Consider the following 13820-nt stretch of genomic DNA (forward strand, 5'->3'; position numbering starts at 1 on the left):
CAATCTCACTAATTCTGACTTCCATTGCCTCAATTCTGCTCCTATGACTTTCTATTGAGTTGTCTAATTCTGAAATTTTATTGTTAATCTTTTGGATTTCTGATTGCTGTCTATGGATTCTTGCAGCCTGTTAAATTTGTCATTGTGTTCTTCTATAAATCTTCTTAAATTCCTCTATTGCTTTGTCTGTGTGTTCCTTGGCATGCTCTGCATTTTGCCTGATCTCCTGAAGAGTTCTGCATATTAATCTTTTGTATTCTACCTTCTTTAATTCTAAGTTCTCTTCCTTCAGAAGATTTCTTGATTCTTCGTTTTGGGAGCCTGCTGAAGCCATCATGGTCTGCCTCTTAGTGTAATTTGATATCGACTGTTGTCTCTGAGCCATCCGTAAGTTATTATATTTATTTATTTTATGTTTGCTTACTGTGTCCTAGCTTCTTGTTTTGTTTTGTTTTGATATGCCCAAATAGGCTGCTCGTGTGAGCTAGCTGGATTATTGGTGCCTTTGAAGCTCTAATATCCTGTCACCAGGTGGTTAGATCTGTCACTAGGTATGTGAGTCCAGGAGTCTGTTTACTTTTCTTCTATGGATTCAGCTCAGGTGTCCAGATAGCTGGTCACCAAGTGTGTGGTGCAGGCTCTCACCTAGTCCTAGACAGGGAGGGGTGACTGGAGTAGGCACAGGTATCTGTCTGCAGTAGGGGGTCACATGCTGAGCAAGGCAGGTGGCTGACGGCTGCCCGAGTGTCTGGGAGGAAAACGTGTCCCTGTTCCCTACAGTGCGTAGATGTGTGGGTTTTGCAGCCAGACTATGGGCACCCAATGCTGTTGGCTGTAAAGACTGGGAGGCACCAGTTATTCTTAGACCCCTGTCGCAGGCGGCTAGGTGGTGCGGGTGGAGCCACCAGTCCTCAGGCCCCTGATGCAGGTAGATGAGGACCCTGATTAATGGGCAGAGTGGTATCAAATGTCACGAACCTGCCACTCCACCATATAGCTGACACAGTAAAGTGAGGCTTCAGGTATATAACCTTTTGTACTATGCTAATGAGGACCTATGCTGTTGAAATGGGTCCACACAGGTCTATGAAGGGGTGAAAGACATTCAAAGTCCATGGACCCCTTATGCCTATGCCTAGGCAAAGGAGCTGTGCCTGCCCTGTGTTCCCGGCTTAGGGGAGCTGGCAGATAATTTTTTCCTGTTTGTTAATTTGGTCCCTCTCCAAGGCCAGGAGAATGGCTCAGGACACATGACAGGTCCTACTTCTGGCCCAGGGGATATGGCAATTTTTGAAGCCGGCCCATGACCCAGTGCAGAGTAAAAGGAGGGAGCAGGTAAATGGGAGAGAGGTTCTTCCCAAATGGGGTGTTTTTTGATCCATACGGCAGGTTAAAAGCATGTACTTATCTTTTGCTGATTGTGTGCCACTTTTCACTGGCCCTGGAGGGCTGAGCAGACTCTCCGCCACTCAGGCTCTCCCGACGTGGAAAATGCGTCCCAAACGTCACTGCCTGCCTCACTGCACACAACAGCCAACCTGGCCCGCAGGGCACCAGCTCCCGTCGGGTCAGGTCTGGCAACTCCTCACTGCTTCTGAACTGTCTCTCCCTCCTCCTGCCACCCAGTCTGACTTCTCAACTTTGCCTTTGATGTTCAGGGCTGCTAGACCGTCATATATAATCAATTCACTTGTTTTTTCAGGTCTTTGTTGTAAGAGGGACCACCGGAAGCATCTGACTACTCTGCCATCTTGGCCCCGCCCACAGACAACCCATTCCCAAACCAGATTATAACCACAGGCACAGAGGTTAAGATTTACAACACATATTTCAAGGGGACACAATTCAATCCCCAAACGTATGTATGTATATTTTAATCTAGACAATTCCATTTATATGACATGTGGTAAAACTGCAAAGCAAAGCAAGGCAGCCACAAACATAAAATGACGGCAGTGGCTCCTCTCTAGGTCGGAGGGGACAGTGAGGAAGACACATCGAGGGAGCTTCTGGGTGCTACCAATGCTCTATTTCTTGACTGGATGGTGGTTAGAAGTTGTAGATACTCTTCTGTACGTAAATTTGAAAAAGCATAAAGCTGGTAAATAGAAAGAAACAGAGAAAAGGTTTATCTTGAAAATAAAGGCAATACTTATGAAAAGTATTTTCCTACGTTTAACAAAATATAGGTTATAACTGCAATTTTGTTCAATAGGTATATATTGAGAACTTACTATGAGCTAGACACTTTGGATTCAGTAGTAATTAAAATAAAAACTCTGTCCTCCTATAGCTTACATTCTAGTGGCAGGAATCAAAGAAATATCTCATATGTCAAGTGGTGGTAACCAAAAACCAAACCCATTGCCTTCAAGTCGATTCTGACTCCTCACAACCCTACAGGACAGAGTAGAACTGCCTCGTAGGGTTTCGAAGGAAACCTTTTGGTTAGCAGCCTAGCTCTTACCCACTGCCCCACCAGGGCTCCCACGTGGTGCTATGTGTTACCAACTGAAGCAGGGGAAAGGGCATGGAATATGACATGCCATCTGATTTCGACCTCACAGGAAGCCTAAGGGTATGCACTGTTATGCTACTAAACGGTTTTTACATGTGAGAAGACCAGAGCCCAGAGAGAGAAAGTACCTTGGCCAAAGTTACACAGTTGTTAAGTGGCAGAGCTGAAAATCAAACCTAGGGTCATAGAAGTGGAAAAAAAGAAAGATAACTACTATGAAAATACATATTAAGGTTTTATTTAAAAATAAAAGTGCTCCAAGGTTGAGCAAGGACAGTGTTGACGTGCTGTGAGGTTGTTAACCATTGTCATAGGGCAACATGTGTACTAACTGTTAAATGAGAAACTATTTTGTTCTGTAAGCCTTCATCTAAAGTGAGAACAGCAGCACAATTGGAAGAGCGTAGTCGATGTAAAAAAATAAAAATAAAAGTGCTGTTTGATCGGGGAAGCAAGGTCTAAGATTTCATCAGTTTACAGTTTGTATCGTAGAAAACAAAACGAAAAAACAAACCAGCTGCCATCGAGTCAACTCTGACTCATGGCAACCCCATGCGTGTCAGAGCAGAACAGTGCTCCCTAGGGTTTTCACAGCTGTAACCTTTTGGAAGAAGATGCCAGGCCTTTCTAGTGAGGTGCCTTTGGGTGGGTTTGAACTGCCAACCTTTTAGTTAGTAGGCCAGTGCTTAAACATTTGCACCACCCGGGGACTCCCTGTATCACAGAAAAGGGTCGTTAAAGCAAAGTTTTCTTACCAGTGATCTAACTAAATACAATAACAATTACTAACAGGAGAAGGTGCAATTCAAAACCAATCTATTTAGGCTAAGTGAAAAGAAGCTGGAACAAAAGGCCACATACTGTACGATTCTGTTAATACGGAATGTCCAGAATAGGCAAATCTACACGAAAGCAGATTCGTGGTTGCCAGGGGCGGGGAAGTGGGAGGAGTGGAAGAAATGGGGAGTGGCTGCTAAAGGGCATAGAGCTTTACTGGAGGGATGAAGATGTTCAGCACACCTTGTGAGTATACTAAAGTTCACTAAGCTGAAGTTTTCAAATGGTGAATTTTATGGTATGTGAATAATACCTCAATTTCTTAAAAAAAAAATCTATTTACCTGACCCAAGGAATTCTTCTACTTTTTTGCTTTTCTATTCTCATGTCTCCTGCTCTGAAATCAGTAGTGCTGGGTACCTGACACGTCCAGGCTTTTGAAAACCAAAAGGAGAAAGATAGACAAATGTTTTCTTTATAAAGGAGGAAAAAAAAATGTCTGTAAATACTGTCAACTCTTCCTCCAAGAGACCCAGGATCTGACCGCTTCTCACCACCGTCACGGCTGCCACCCGCCTGGTGCAGCTGCCGACATCTCTAGCTGGATAACTCCAGTGGCCTCTCAACCGCCCCCCTTTTCCACCTGCGCCCCCTTTGGTCAGAGCAGCTTTTAAATTTTTTAACTGAAAATTTTATTGCAATACCTATCCATTTACACGCAGTTGTAATAAACATTACAGACCACAGGACCCTTCTCCCGTTCCCCCAGCAGTAGCGTTTTGCAGAACTCCAGTGTATCCTCCCTCCACGACAGACAATGACACGTCACTGACTTTACCCACACTGCCAGCTTTCCTTGTACTCATTCCAGCGCGTACGAATTCAGTTCTGTATGGTTTTATCACACGTGCAGGCCCGTGCATACACCAGCAGTCACAGTCACAATACGGAACACTTTCATCATTGCCTCTTATACAACCACACCCACCTCCCTCCCCCCGGCTCCCCTACCTCCACCCCACCACCCTGTCCCTAACCCCTTAAAAAAAAAAGAAAAAAAAACCCAAACCAGTTGCCTTAGAGTCGATTCTGACTCATAGCGACCCTACAGGACAGAGTAGAGATGCCCCATAGGGTTTCCAAGGAGCAGCTGGTGGATTCGAGCGGCTGAGCTCTTAACCACTGTGCCACCAGGGCTGGAACCACTAATCTGTCCTCCATTTCTAAAATGTCATTTCTAAAATGTTACATAAATGGAATCATACAGTATGTAAGCTTTTGGGATTGGTTTTTTTTACTTAGCATAATTTCTTTCAGATTCATCCAAGTTGTTGTGTGTATCAAGTTAGCTCCTTTCTATTGCTGAGTACATAGCAGTCTGTGCAAAATCTGGACAATGAATAAGGAAGACAGGAGAAGAACTGATGCCTCTGAATTGTGGTGTTGGCAAAGAATATTGAATATACGATGGACTGCCAGAAGAATGAACAAATCGGTCTTGGAAGAAGTACAGCCAGAACGCTCCTTGGACGTGAGGATGGTGAGACTTCATCTCACGTACTTTGGACGTGTGATATCAGGAGGGACCAGTCCTGCAGAAGGACATCATGCTTGGTAGAGTAGAGGGTCAGCGAAAAAGAGGAAGACCCTCAACGAGATGGACTGACATGGCGGCTGCAACAATGGGCTCAAATATAGCAACGATTGTGAGGACGGCGCAGGACTGGGTAGTGTTTTGTTCTGTTGTACAGCTGAGTCAGCTCTGACGCATAGCGACCTTAGGTACATGGGGTCTGTTGTATACAGGGTCACTGCGAGTTGGAAACAATCGATGGCAGCTAACAACAGTCTGTGGTACAGACGTACCAGTGTTCAACCATTCACCACTGACAACTATCTGAGCTGATTCCCGTTTTGGGCTATTACAAATAAAGCTGCTATCAACACTTGTGTCCAGGTTTTCGCAGGACTCCAAGTTTTCATTGTTCAGCAATCACTGCCCAACAGTGCAGCTGCTGGGTTATACAGTAGTTGCCTGTTCAGTTTTATAAGAAACTGTCAAACCGTTTTCCAGGTTGGCTACACCGTTCCACATTCCCACCAGCAATATATGAGATCCAGTTTCTCCACATCCTCACTCGTATTGGAGATTGTCAGAAGGGTGTCTTTAGAACATGAGTCAGCTCCTGGTTTTAAGAAAACTCAGAGGATATTTCTTTTCTGAAAAACTCAGAAAAGGAGAGCGTGAGTCTGCAACCGCTCAGAGAGAAAGTCCAAAGTCCTTCCGTGTCGGCGGCGCTGCTGTCGCTGTTAACTGTCACCGAGTCAGTTCCAGCTCACGGCAACCCCGTGTGTGCAGAGCAGAACCGCTCCATAGGGTTCGCAAGGCTTTGACCTTTCGGAAGCAGATCGCCAGGCCCGTCTTCTGAGGCGCCTCTAGGCAGGTTTGAACTGCCAAGCTTTCAGTTAGTAGTCGAGTGCTTGACCACTTGTGCCACCCAGGAACTCCATGATATTGATATACAAGGCCCCGTATGACTGACAATCCCCATTCCACCTCTCTAACCCCAACTCCCATTTCTTCCCTTCTTTTGCGTCAGCACTGGCCTCCTAGCTGTTTCTCCAATACTAAAAGCACACTCCGCCTTCCTGTTCCCTCCACCTGGGCCTCTGTTTCCAGGTAGCCACAGGGCCTGCTCCCACCCTTCCTGCAGGATTCTGCCTAATGTCCCCTTCATGTCCTCAGTGGCACTGCATCACCCTCTCCAGGGGCTTCCTCCTCACCTCACCCTGCTGTGTTTTTCTCCACGGTATTTACCACCAGGGGTTTTATTCCCAGGACCTACAACGGTGCCTGGCACACAGCAGGTAAAGATTAGCAGAAGGCATGAGTGAATCAATTCATGTGTCAGGGTTGACAGGGATCCTCCCAGGTTGTCTAGTCCAACCACTCCTTCTCACGCCCCACCTCACCCCACACACCAGCATCTCCACCTAGCCCACTAAATCCCCATTACCAGTAGCTGCGAGCTCTCTTAAAGCCCATTTGTCAGTGTAAGATCTACTTTTCAGCTACACTCATCAGCCAAGGACAGGTAGGTTCTCTTGCCTCGGCTACACCTGTCTATGTAACAGCAGTGCAGGTCTTCCCCCTCAAATGCCTGCAGCATTACTTGCAACAACAAAGGTAAGGCCTATTGTCCACAGCGCAGCTTCCCAAACTTCCATGTGCACATAAGCTGTTCCAGAACTTGCTGAAGTGCAGAATCATACTCGGCAGGTCTGAAGTCAGGCAGAGATTCAGCATTTCTCCTAAGCCCCCAAGGGACAGTGGGGTGCTGGTCCTGAAACCACACTTTGAGTGGCAAGGATCTATGGTGTATCTCGTCTCTAACACGTATTCTAGGAATTCAGCTGACTCGACTTGACACAACAGTGCCTTCCACCGTTACACAGTGCTCTGGTTTTCCTTCTTGTCTGAATAAGACTGTGTACTGAAGGTGTACCCATTCAAAGGCAGTTTACCAAACGGTTGGCTCACCTGGGCGGACTGCAGGTAACAGGGCAGGGAGGCCCGGAAAGTGGAGACGAAAGTCAGTAGCCCACGTGAAAGTCGGGACACTGTAAGATACTTGCCTTTTCACGTCCAAAAGTCCTCTCTTAAAAGAAATTCTACAATAGATAGCAATGAATAAAAAGTATCTGTACTGCTATGGGGGCAGCGGTGGTTCAGTGGTAGAACTCTCACTTTCCGTGAAGGAGAGCTGGGTTCAAGTCCTGGCCAACACACCCCAGGTGCAGCCCCCACCCGTCTGTCCGTGGAGGCTTGTGTGTTGCTGTGATGCTAAACGGGTTTCAGCAGAGCTTCCAGACTAAGATGGGCTAGGAAGAAAGGCCTGGCGATCTACTTCCAAACATCAGCCAATGAAAGCCCTGTGGATCACAGCAGCCAGATCCTGCTGTGCATGAGGTCACCATGAGTTGGGGCCGACTCAATGGCAGCTAACCACCACACAGGTTCTGCTCTGGAAGAACGTCTCGGATACACTAAGTGCAAAGAATACATACACGGTGTCATCTCAGTTATGCAAACAAAAAAAACCATATTTAATGTGTATATACAAATTTAAAAATATCTGATCTGAAAAGAAGACATAGGAAATGCAATAACTTACTTTTAGAGAGGAGCCCTGGTGGTGCAGTGGTTAAGAGCTCGGCTGCTAACCAAAAGGTCAGCAGTTCTAATCCATCAGCCGCTCCTTGGAAACCCTATGGGGCAGCTCTACTCTGTCCTATAGGATCACTGTGAGTCAGAATTGACTTGACGGCAACGGGTTTGGTTTTTGGTTACCTTTACAGAATAAGACTAGGAGGACAGACTACGGGGGGGAAGGCTTTGCCTTTCATCTACTGTGATGGGTTTTTTTTGTTTGTTTTGTTTTACCTTGTATATATGTGTAACGTCTACAATTTTTTTAACTAGTTAATAAAAAGTAACCAAAAGAAAAATATCCTGAGTTTTCTTAAAACCAAACAACAGTTTAGCTTAACTAGTAAAGACTGTTTGCCTTGAGCATTATGCTCTTTTAAGATCTATCTATACGGGGTCAAACTGACAACAGCAACTCGAAAGGTTAAATAGGAACTTTAGGGGGCAGTGAGTTTATGTTAATGGGAGAGGAACAACTCAGACAAGGAGGGTGGGAATGGTCACACAACTTGAAGAATGTAATCAGTGTCGCTGAACTGTACATGTAGATACTGGATATGCGCAACAACAAAAATAAATCATTATTTTTTTAAAGTAACCAAAAAAAGAAGTGATTCCCGAAAGAGGTTCTTCATGGTCCAATCTCGGGGTCAGCAAAGTACAGCCTGGTGCCCGTTTCAACAGCCTGTGAGCTAAGAAAGGTTTCACATTTTTAACTGGTTGACAAAAATAATCCACAGAAGACTATTTCATGACACGAAAGTTATGTATTCATATTTCAGTGTCATTGATAAAATTTCACTGGAACACGGCCACACTCATTCCTCTACATGCGATCCACAGCACTGTGGCTGGAACACACTGAGCAGAGAGACTATCAATAGAGAAAACACACCAGACTGTTCAGGGGAAAGGTAGGCGGGCAGAAATCTGAGAAACCTCTCTGCCTCCACCCCTGCTCTGGGTGGAGGAAAAAAGGCATCCCTGAATCTACAGGAATCCAAAAACAAACCAAAAAAAGATTAGAGCTAATGAACAAGTTCAGCAAGGTTGCAAGATACTAGATCAATGTACCAAATCTTGGTGCATTTCTATACATTAGTAACTAGTAACTTGAAATTAAGAAAACAATTCCATTTACTATAGTATCAAAAAGAGCAAAATACTTAGAAAAAAATTTAACCCAGGATGTGACAGACTTGTACACTGAAAACTACAAGACACTGCTCAAAGAAATTAAAGAAAACCTGATTAAACAGAAAGGCATCCTATGTTCATGGATTGGAAAATTTAATGCAGTTAAGAAGGCAATACTTCCTAACTTGATCTACAGACTCAAAGCAACCTCTTTTTTGTTAACTGTCAGATCCTCAGAGCCCAGAACATTATTTAGCACATAGTCAGCATTCAGTTAATGTGGGCTTAATGAATGATTGAATGAAAAAGCAAAGTTATCCTAAGAGAAAGTCTTTCTGCCCTTCACTCCATCACCTGACGCACTTCTTCCTGCCTGGACCCCAGATGTGAGATTTGGAGGTGTGGCAGCCATAGTCTGATTAAGAGGCAGCAAGAATGAGGACAAGGCTTGCAAGCTAAGTGTAGGAAAAAGCTTGGGTCCTTGATCTTATTGCTGAACTTCCTCAGACAGACTTCTTTTTGTCTTATGATAAGAAAACCCTGCAGCAGGGTTTTCTCTTATTTGCAGCTGAATACAATCCCAACTGATAACACCAACTACAGCTAAACTACATTATGCTTAGCAGACATCAGCAAATCTCGCTGGTTCTACCTCCAAAATTCAGTTACTTCTCACCTTGCCCACTGCCAACACCCTGACAGGACCACTACCGTCTCTCACATGATCACTGCAACAGCTTCCCACCTGGCTTCCTGCTTCTGTCCACACTCCCCTCACCTGTTCTCAGACAGCGTTCGCTTTAAAAGAAACTCAGATCACACCACTCCTCCAGTCATACCCTTCAATGGTTGCCCTTCACGCCCAGAATAAATGCCAAAGTCTTCATCTCTACCTACAAGGAAGGTCCTGTTGTTCTCCTATGACACTCCCTCTACCTGTATGACCTCACTTCCTACGGCTTCCCCCTCACTCCATTCACCCAGCCAGTGACCCTCTTGCTACTCCTCAAACAGGGGCTTTGTACCTGTTCTCTCGCTAGAGGTCCCGCCCCATGTATTCTCACAGCTGGATCTCTGATTCCTTTCAGGTCATACTCAAAAGCCATCACCTGAGTGGACCTTCCCCAGACACCCAATCAAAAATGTCAACACCTTAACCCTGACGTTTCCTAGTCCCCTTCGCTGCTTCACTGTTCCCCCTTCATTTGTCACTACCTAACATGCTGTATATTTTACTGCCATGCCTGGCTTATTATCTATGTTCCTCACTAAAACGAAAGCTTCAGGAGGGCAGAGATGTGTCTGTTCACTGCTGGAGCCCTGCAACTAGAACAGCACTTGGTACGCAGCAGATGTTCGATAAATACCAATTGATGAATGAATAACTGAAGTCAGAGAAAAACTAGTTGGGACTCTGGAGAAGAATGAGAAAGTGCCAAAGACAAGTGACAGTTACCTCATAATGACTGTCAGGACCCCTCCAAGCTCTGCCGCTCACATGCACGCCAGCCCAGCGAACTGCAGCCAGTCCCACTCCTGCATCCTATCTACTGAGTAGACAGCAGCCACTCAGATACGCCAACTGAAGCCCACACAGGGCTGTGACGCTACACCTCCACAAAACAGCAAGAGCCATAAACAACCGAATAGGCACTTTCTCAATCACTCATGGCCGATCCTACTTTGGGGAACACATTCTTCAGCGGAAGCATCTGAACAGAAATGCCAAGATCCAAACTTGAGAGCAGAGAGTTTGTCACTGAAAATCACTATCTTCTTCCTCAACAGCAAAATACAAAGAAACAGGAACTTTACTCACTTTATTTAAAACAATGATAACGAAACTCTATGGCAGCTGATTTCAGAGCATTGTAAGAACCTTTCAGTTACTATTCTAAAACACATTTATTTTTTTTTTATATTTTATTGTACTTCAGGTGAAGGCTTACAGAACAAATAGTTTCTCATGAAACAGTAGTACACATGTTGTTTTATGACATTGGTTAACAACCCCACAACATATCAACCCTCTAACTTCTCAACCTTTTTTTTTTTTTTGGTGAAAATACACATAGCCAAAGATACACCGTTTCAAAAATTTCTACATACACAGTTCAGTGACATTGACTACGCTCTTCCAATTGTGCTGTTATTCTCACTTAAGATGAAGGCTTACAGAACAAAATAGTTTCTCATGTAACAGTTACTACAAATGTTGCCCTATGACAATGGTTAACAATCTCACAACACATCAACAATATCCTTACTCAACCTTGGGTTCCCTATCACCAGCTTCCTTGGCCCCTTCTGCCTTCTGGCCCTTGTCACTGGACTCCTGTACCTCGTTAGTCTCATTTGGTTTTATGGGGCTGTCCCACTCGCAGGCTGAATGGTGAACCTCGAGGTAACTTCACCACTCAGCTAAAAGGGTGTCTGGGGGCCATACTCTCGGGGTTTCTCCAGTCTCCTTTAGGCCAGTAAATCTGGTCTTTTTTTTTGTGAGTTAGAATTGTGCTCTACATCCTTCTCCAGCTCTGTCCAGAACCCTCTGTTGTGATTCTGGTCAGAGCAGTCAGTGGTGGTAGCCAGACACCATCTAGCTGTACTGGACTCAGTCTGGTGGAAGCCAACACTTTTATTTTTAAAAAACTTAAGATCTTAATATTTGCATTGGTTATACCTGAAAGGATACACAAAAAAGTTAAAGAGTAGTTGCTCTGAGGATGGAGTTAGATACTCAGGAGAAAGGAGTGGGAGGGAGATATTTTAATTATTACCCTTTTGGAATTGGGGAATTTGTTAATCTTGTTAACATATTACTTATGTATAAATAATAGATTTTTAAAATAAATCAATCATACATTATCTTAAAATAATGAAACAAAATCTATCACTGTGTCAAGCCAGCGTTAGAAAGAAACCTCTCTTGATACCCATATTTTGAAGATAAGCAAATTCATGCTCTGTCAAATCAGCATAAGAAAGAGAAGGCATATGTTTAGACGGACCAAGTGTTTGAACAAGCCACCAGTGGACAGCAGTGAGGTCTTCCTTCCCATCCAGGACCCTGCTTAGCGCTACCCACGTTTACACGAGATACACACAGCGTGTGGCCATATGATTATAAATTACTTGCTGCAGAGATAAGTCAAATTGTCAACAAGTTTCTCTAGCTATCCAAACAGGTTTTTCACCTTTAAGAAAACAAAAATTAATTTATTTCTAAATTTTATTCTAACAAGCCAGTATAATCCCCCGCCATGAATTCTCATTATCTAATTAAACTCTCAGGACACACAGCAAGGATCCTATGAGAAATATAGAGAACAAGTCACTAAAAATGAATCAGTCTTAACAGAGTTCTTCAAGGGGCTGCTTCCTGAAAACGGTTTCATATGAATGCCACCTTGTACACACCCAGATCAGAAATAAAAAGCCCAAAGGGGAGAGGAAAGCCTGGACGGCAGCACGTGGTTGTTGTGGGCTGGGGAGTCGATTCCAACTCACAGCGACCCTAAACGACAGAGCAGAACTGCCCCATAGGGTTTCCAAGGCACATCACCAGGTCTTTTCTCCTACTGCATGGCTGGTGGGTTCGAATCAGCGACCTTTCAGTTAGCAGCCTAGTGCTTAACCACTGCACCACCAGGGCTCCTTGAACTGCATAACCTCGGCTGAACACTCAGCAGACAAAGACTTCCGGGAAAAGCCCTTGGGTCCTATCAGAAGGTGCTATTAATGGTCTGAGGAGACCTGGTGGCAGAGCGGTTAAGGCTCCACCGCTAATCAAAAGGTTGGCAGTTTGAACCCACCAGCCGCTCCGTGGGGGAGAGAGAGATACGGCAGTCTGCTTCTGTAAAGATTTACAACGTTGGAAACCCTATGGGGCAGTTCTACTCTGTCCTACACTCACTATGAGTCGGAATTCGACTTGACTGGCAGTGGGTTTGGGTTTATTAATGGTCTGTCTTTTCGTTTCAAAAATTCTCCCCACACACAAGCAGCACAGATCCCTGCCCACCTAAGAGTAACAGGCTGTCAGCAATGAAACAAAACAGTAGCTCTTTGATTGGCACACCTGAGATGTTCCTGGGGTCCACAGACATCCCATGTTCAAACAAGCTTAACTACAATACTAGTGAAATGGACACCTCATTCATCCCCCAGCAATCAATCTCTCCGGCCACCATGCGTCCTCCTTGTTCCCAAAGGAGATAGTCAATCAACTTTCCCTAATATTCAAGTCGGCTGTATTAGTTCTCATTTGTTAACAAGAACCACCTAAGCAGCTCATCACTTCCTCGACAACCACAACTTACTCAAATTCCTGCAGACCAACCCCTGAGCTCACATCGGCGGGTCTCTTACATGATGCATAAAATCGTGTTACCACCACTATGATACACGAACTAACGAAATGCCTTGAGAATTTGGGAAGCCAGTCTCAGGTCACAGGCTGTTTAGAGCGCCACATGGAACGGGAATCTCCTATTGGACGGCGTCCTCAGGCCCCTGCCCTCCCCCAACCACTCCCGCCTAGACGCCCTAAGAGCATTATGTCATCCACTATCCCCACATCCCTCCAGCTCCAACTCCCGGGCTCTTGTGAGGTGCCCTGCGCCCCCACAGCCCTCCTCCCTCTGGAACTAACCGGAGAGGAAGGGAAGGGGCCTGGAGGAAGCCAAACAGGACGCAGTCTCTACTCTTCTAAGTTCTCTTCATAACACAGTTAAGGCATCACCGCCACCCCCAACCCCGTTTCCTGCAAATAAAAACAAACACGTTCTTTCCCTAACTCTCGCATCTAGGGGAAGGGGAGAGGCCTGGGGCCGTGACTTCCCTCGGTGGCTTCAGGAGAGGCCCCAATGAGTCTTATGTCCCCTCGCCGAAGGACGGAGATCCCAGAGACGGGACCCTAGGGGAGCATGGGACGCGGCGCCCGCTGCCCGAGCTGGGCTCTCCCAGCAGGAACGGGCAGGTTCCAACCTCCCGGGTGCTGCGAGGTCGCCACTCTCGCCGTGGGGCGGCCCAGACTGCAGGGACGCTGCTCCCCGAGCCGTCGCCGGAGGTCCCGCCCCGGGAAGGGAGGCTACAGCGGGCCCCGCGCTCCAAGCCCGGCCCAGCACTCACGGTCGGTGCAGCGGCTCCTCGGCCACGGCCAGGCCGAGCGGCGGCGGC

The 13820-nt window shown here is 45.8% G+C and overlaps 1 protein-coding gene across 1 annotated transcript in view; it reads right to left on the reverse strand.

The window, feature by feature from the left end:
* HTT (huntingtin) overlaps nt 1-13819 on the reverse strand; it is a gene marked incomplete at its 5' end in the record, with an annotated part of 180967 nt that extends 167148 nt beyond the window's left edge. The window contains one exon of the mRNA XM_023738001.1: nt 13773-13819. Within this exon, the coding sequence (XP_023593769.1) occupies nt 13773-13819 (47 nt within the window). The remainder of the gene's footprint in view (nt 1-13772) is intronic.
* Between the last annotated feature and the right edge of the window lies 1 nt (nt 13820).

This window comes from Trichechus manatus, unplaced genomic scaffold, assembly GCF_000243295.1.
Source record: "Trichechus manatus latirostris isolate Lorelei unplaced genomic scaffold, TriManLat1.0 scaffold00111, whole genome shotgun sequence".
NCBI lineage: Eukaryota > Metazoa > Chordata > Mammalia > Sirenia > Trichechidae > Trichechus > Trichechus manatus.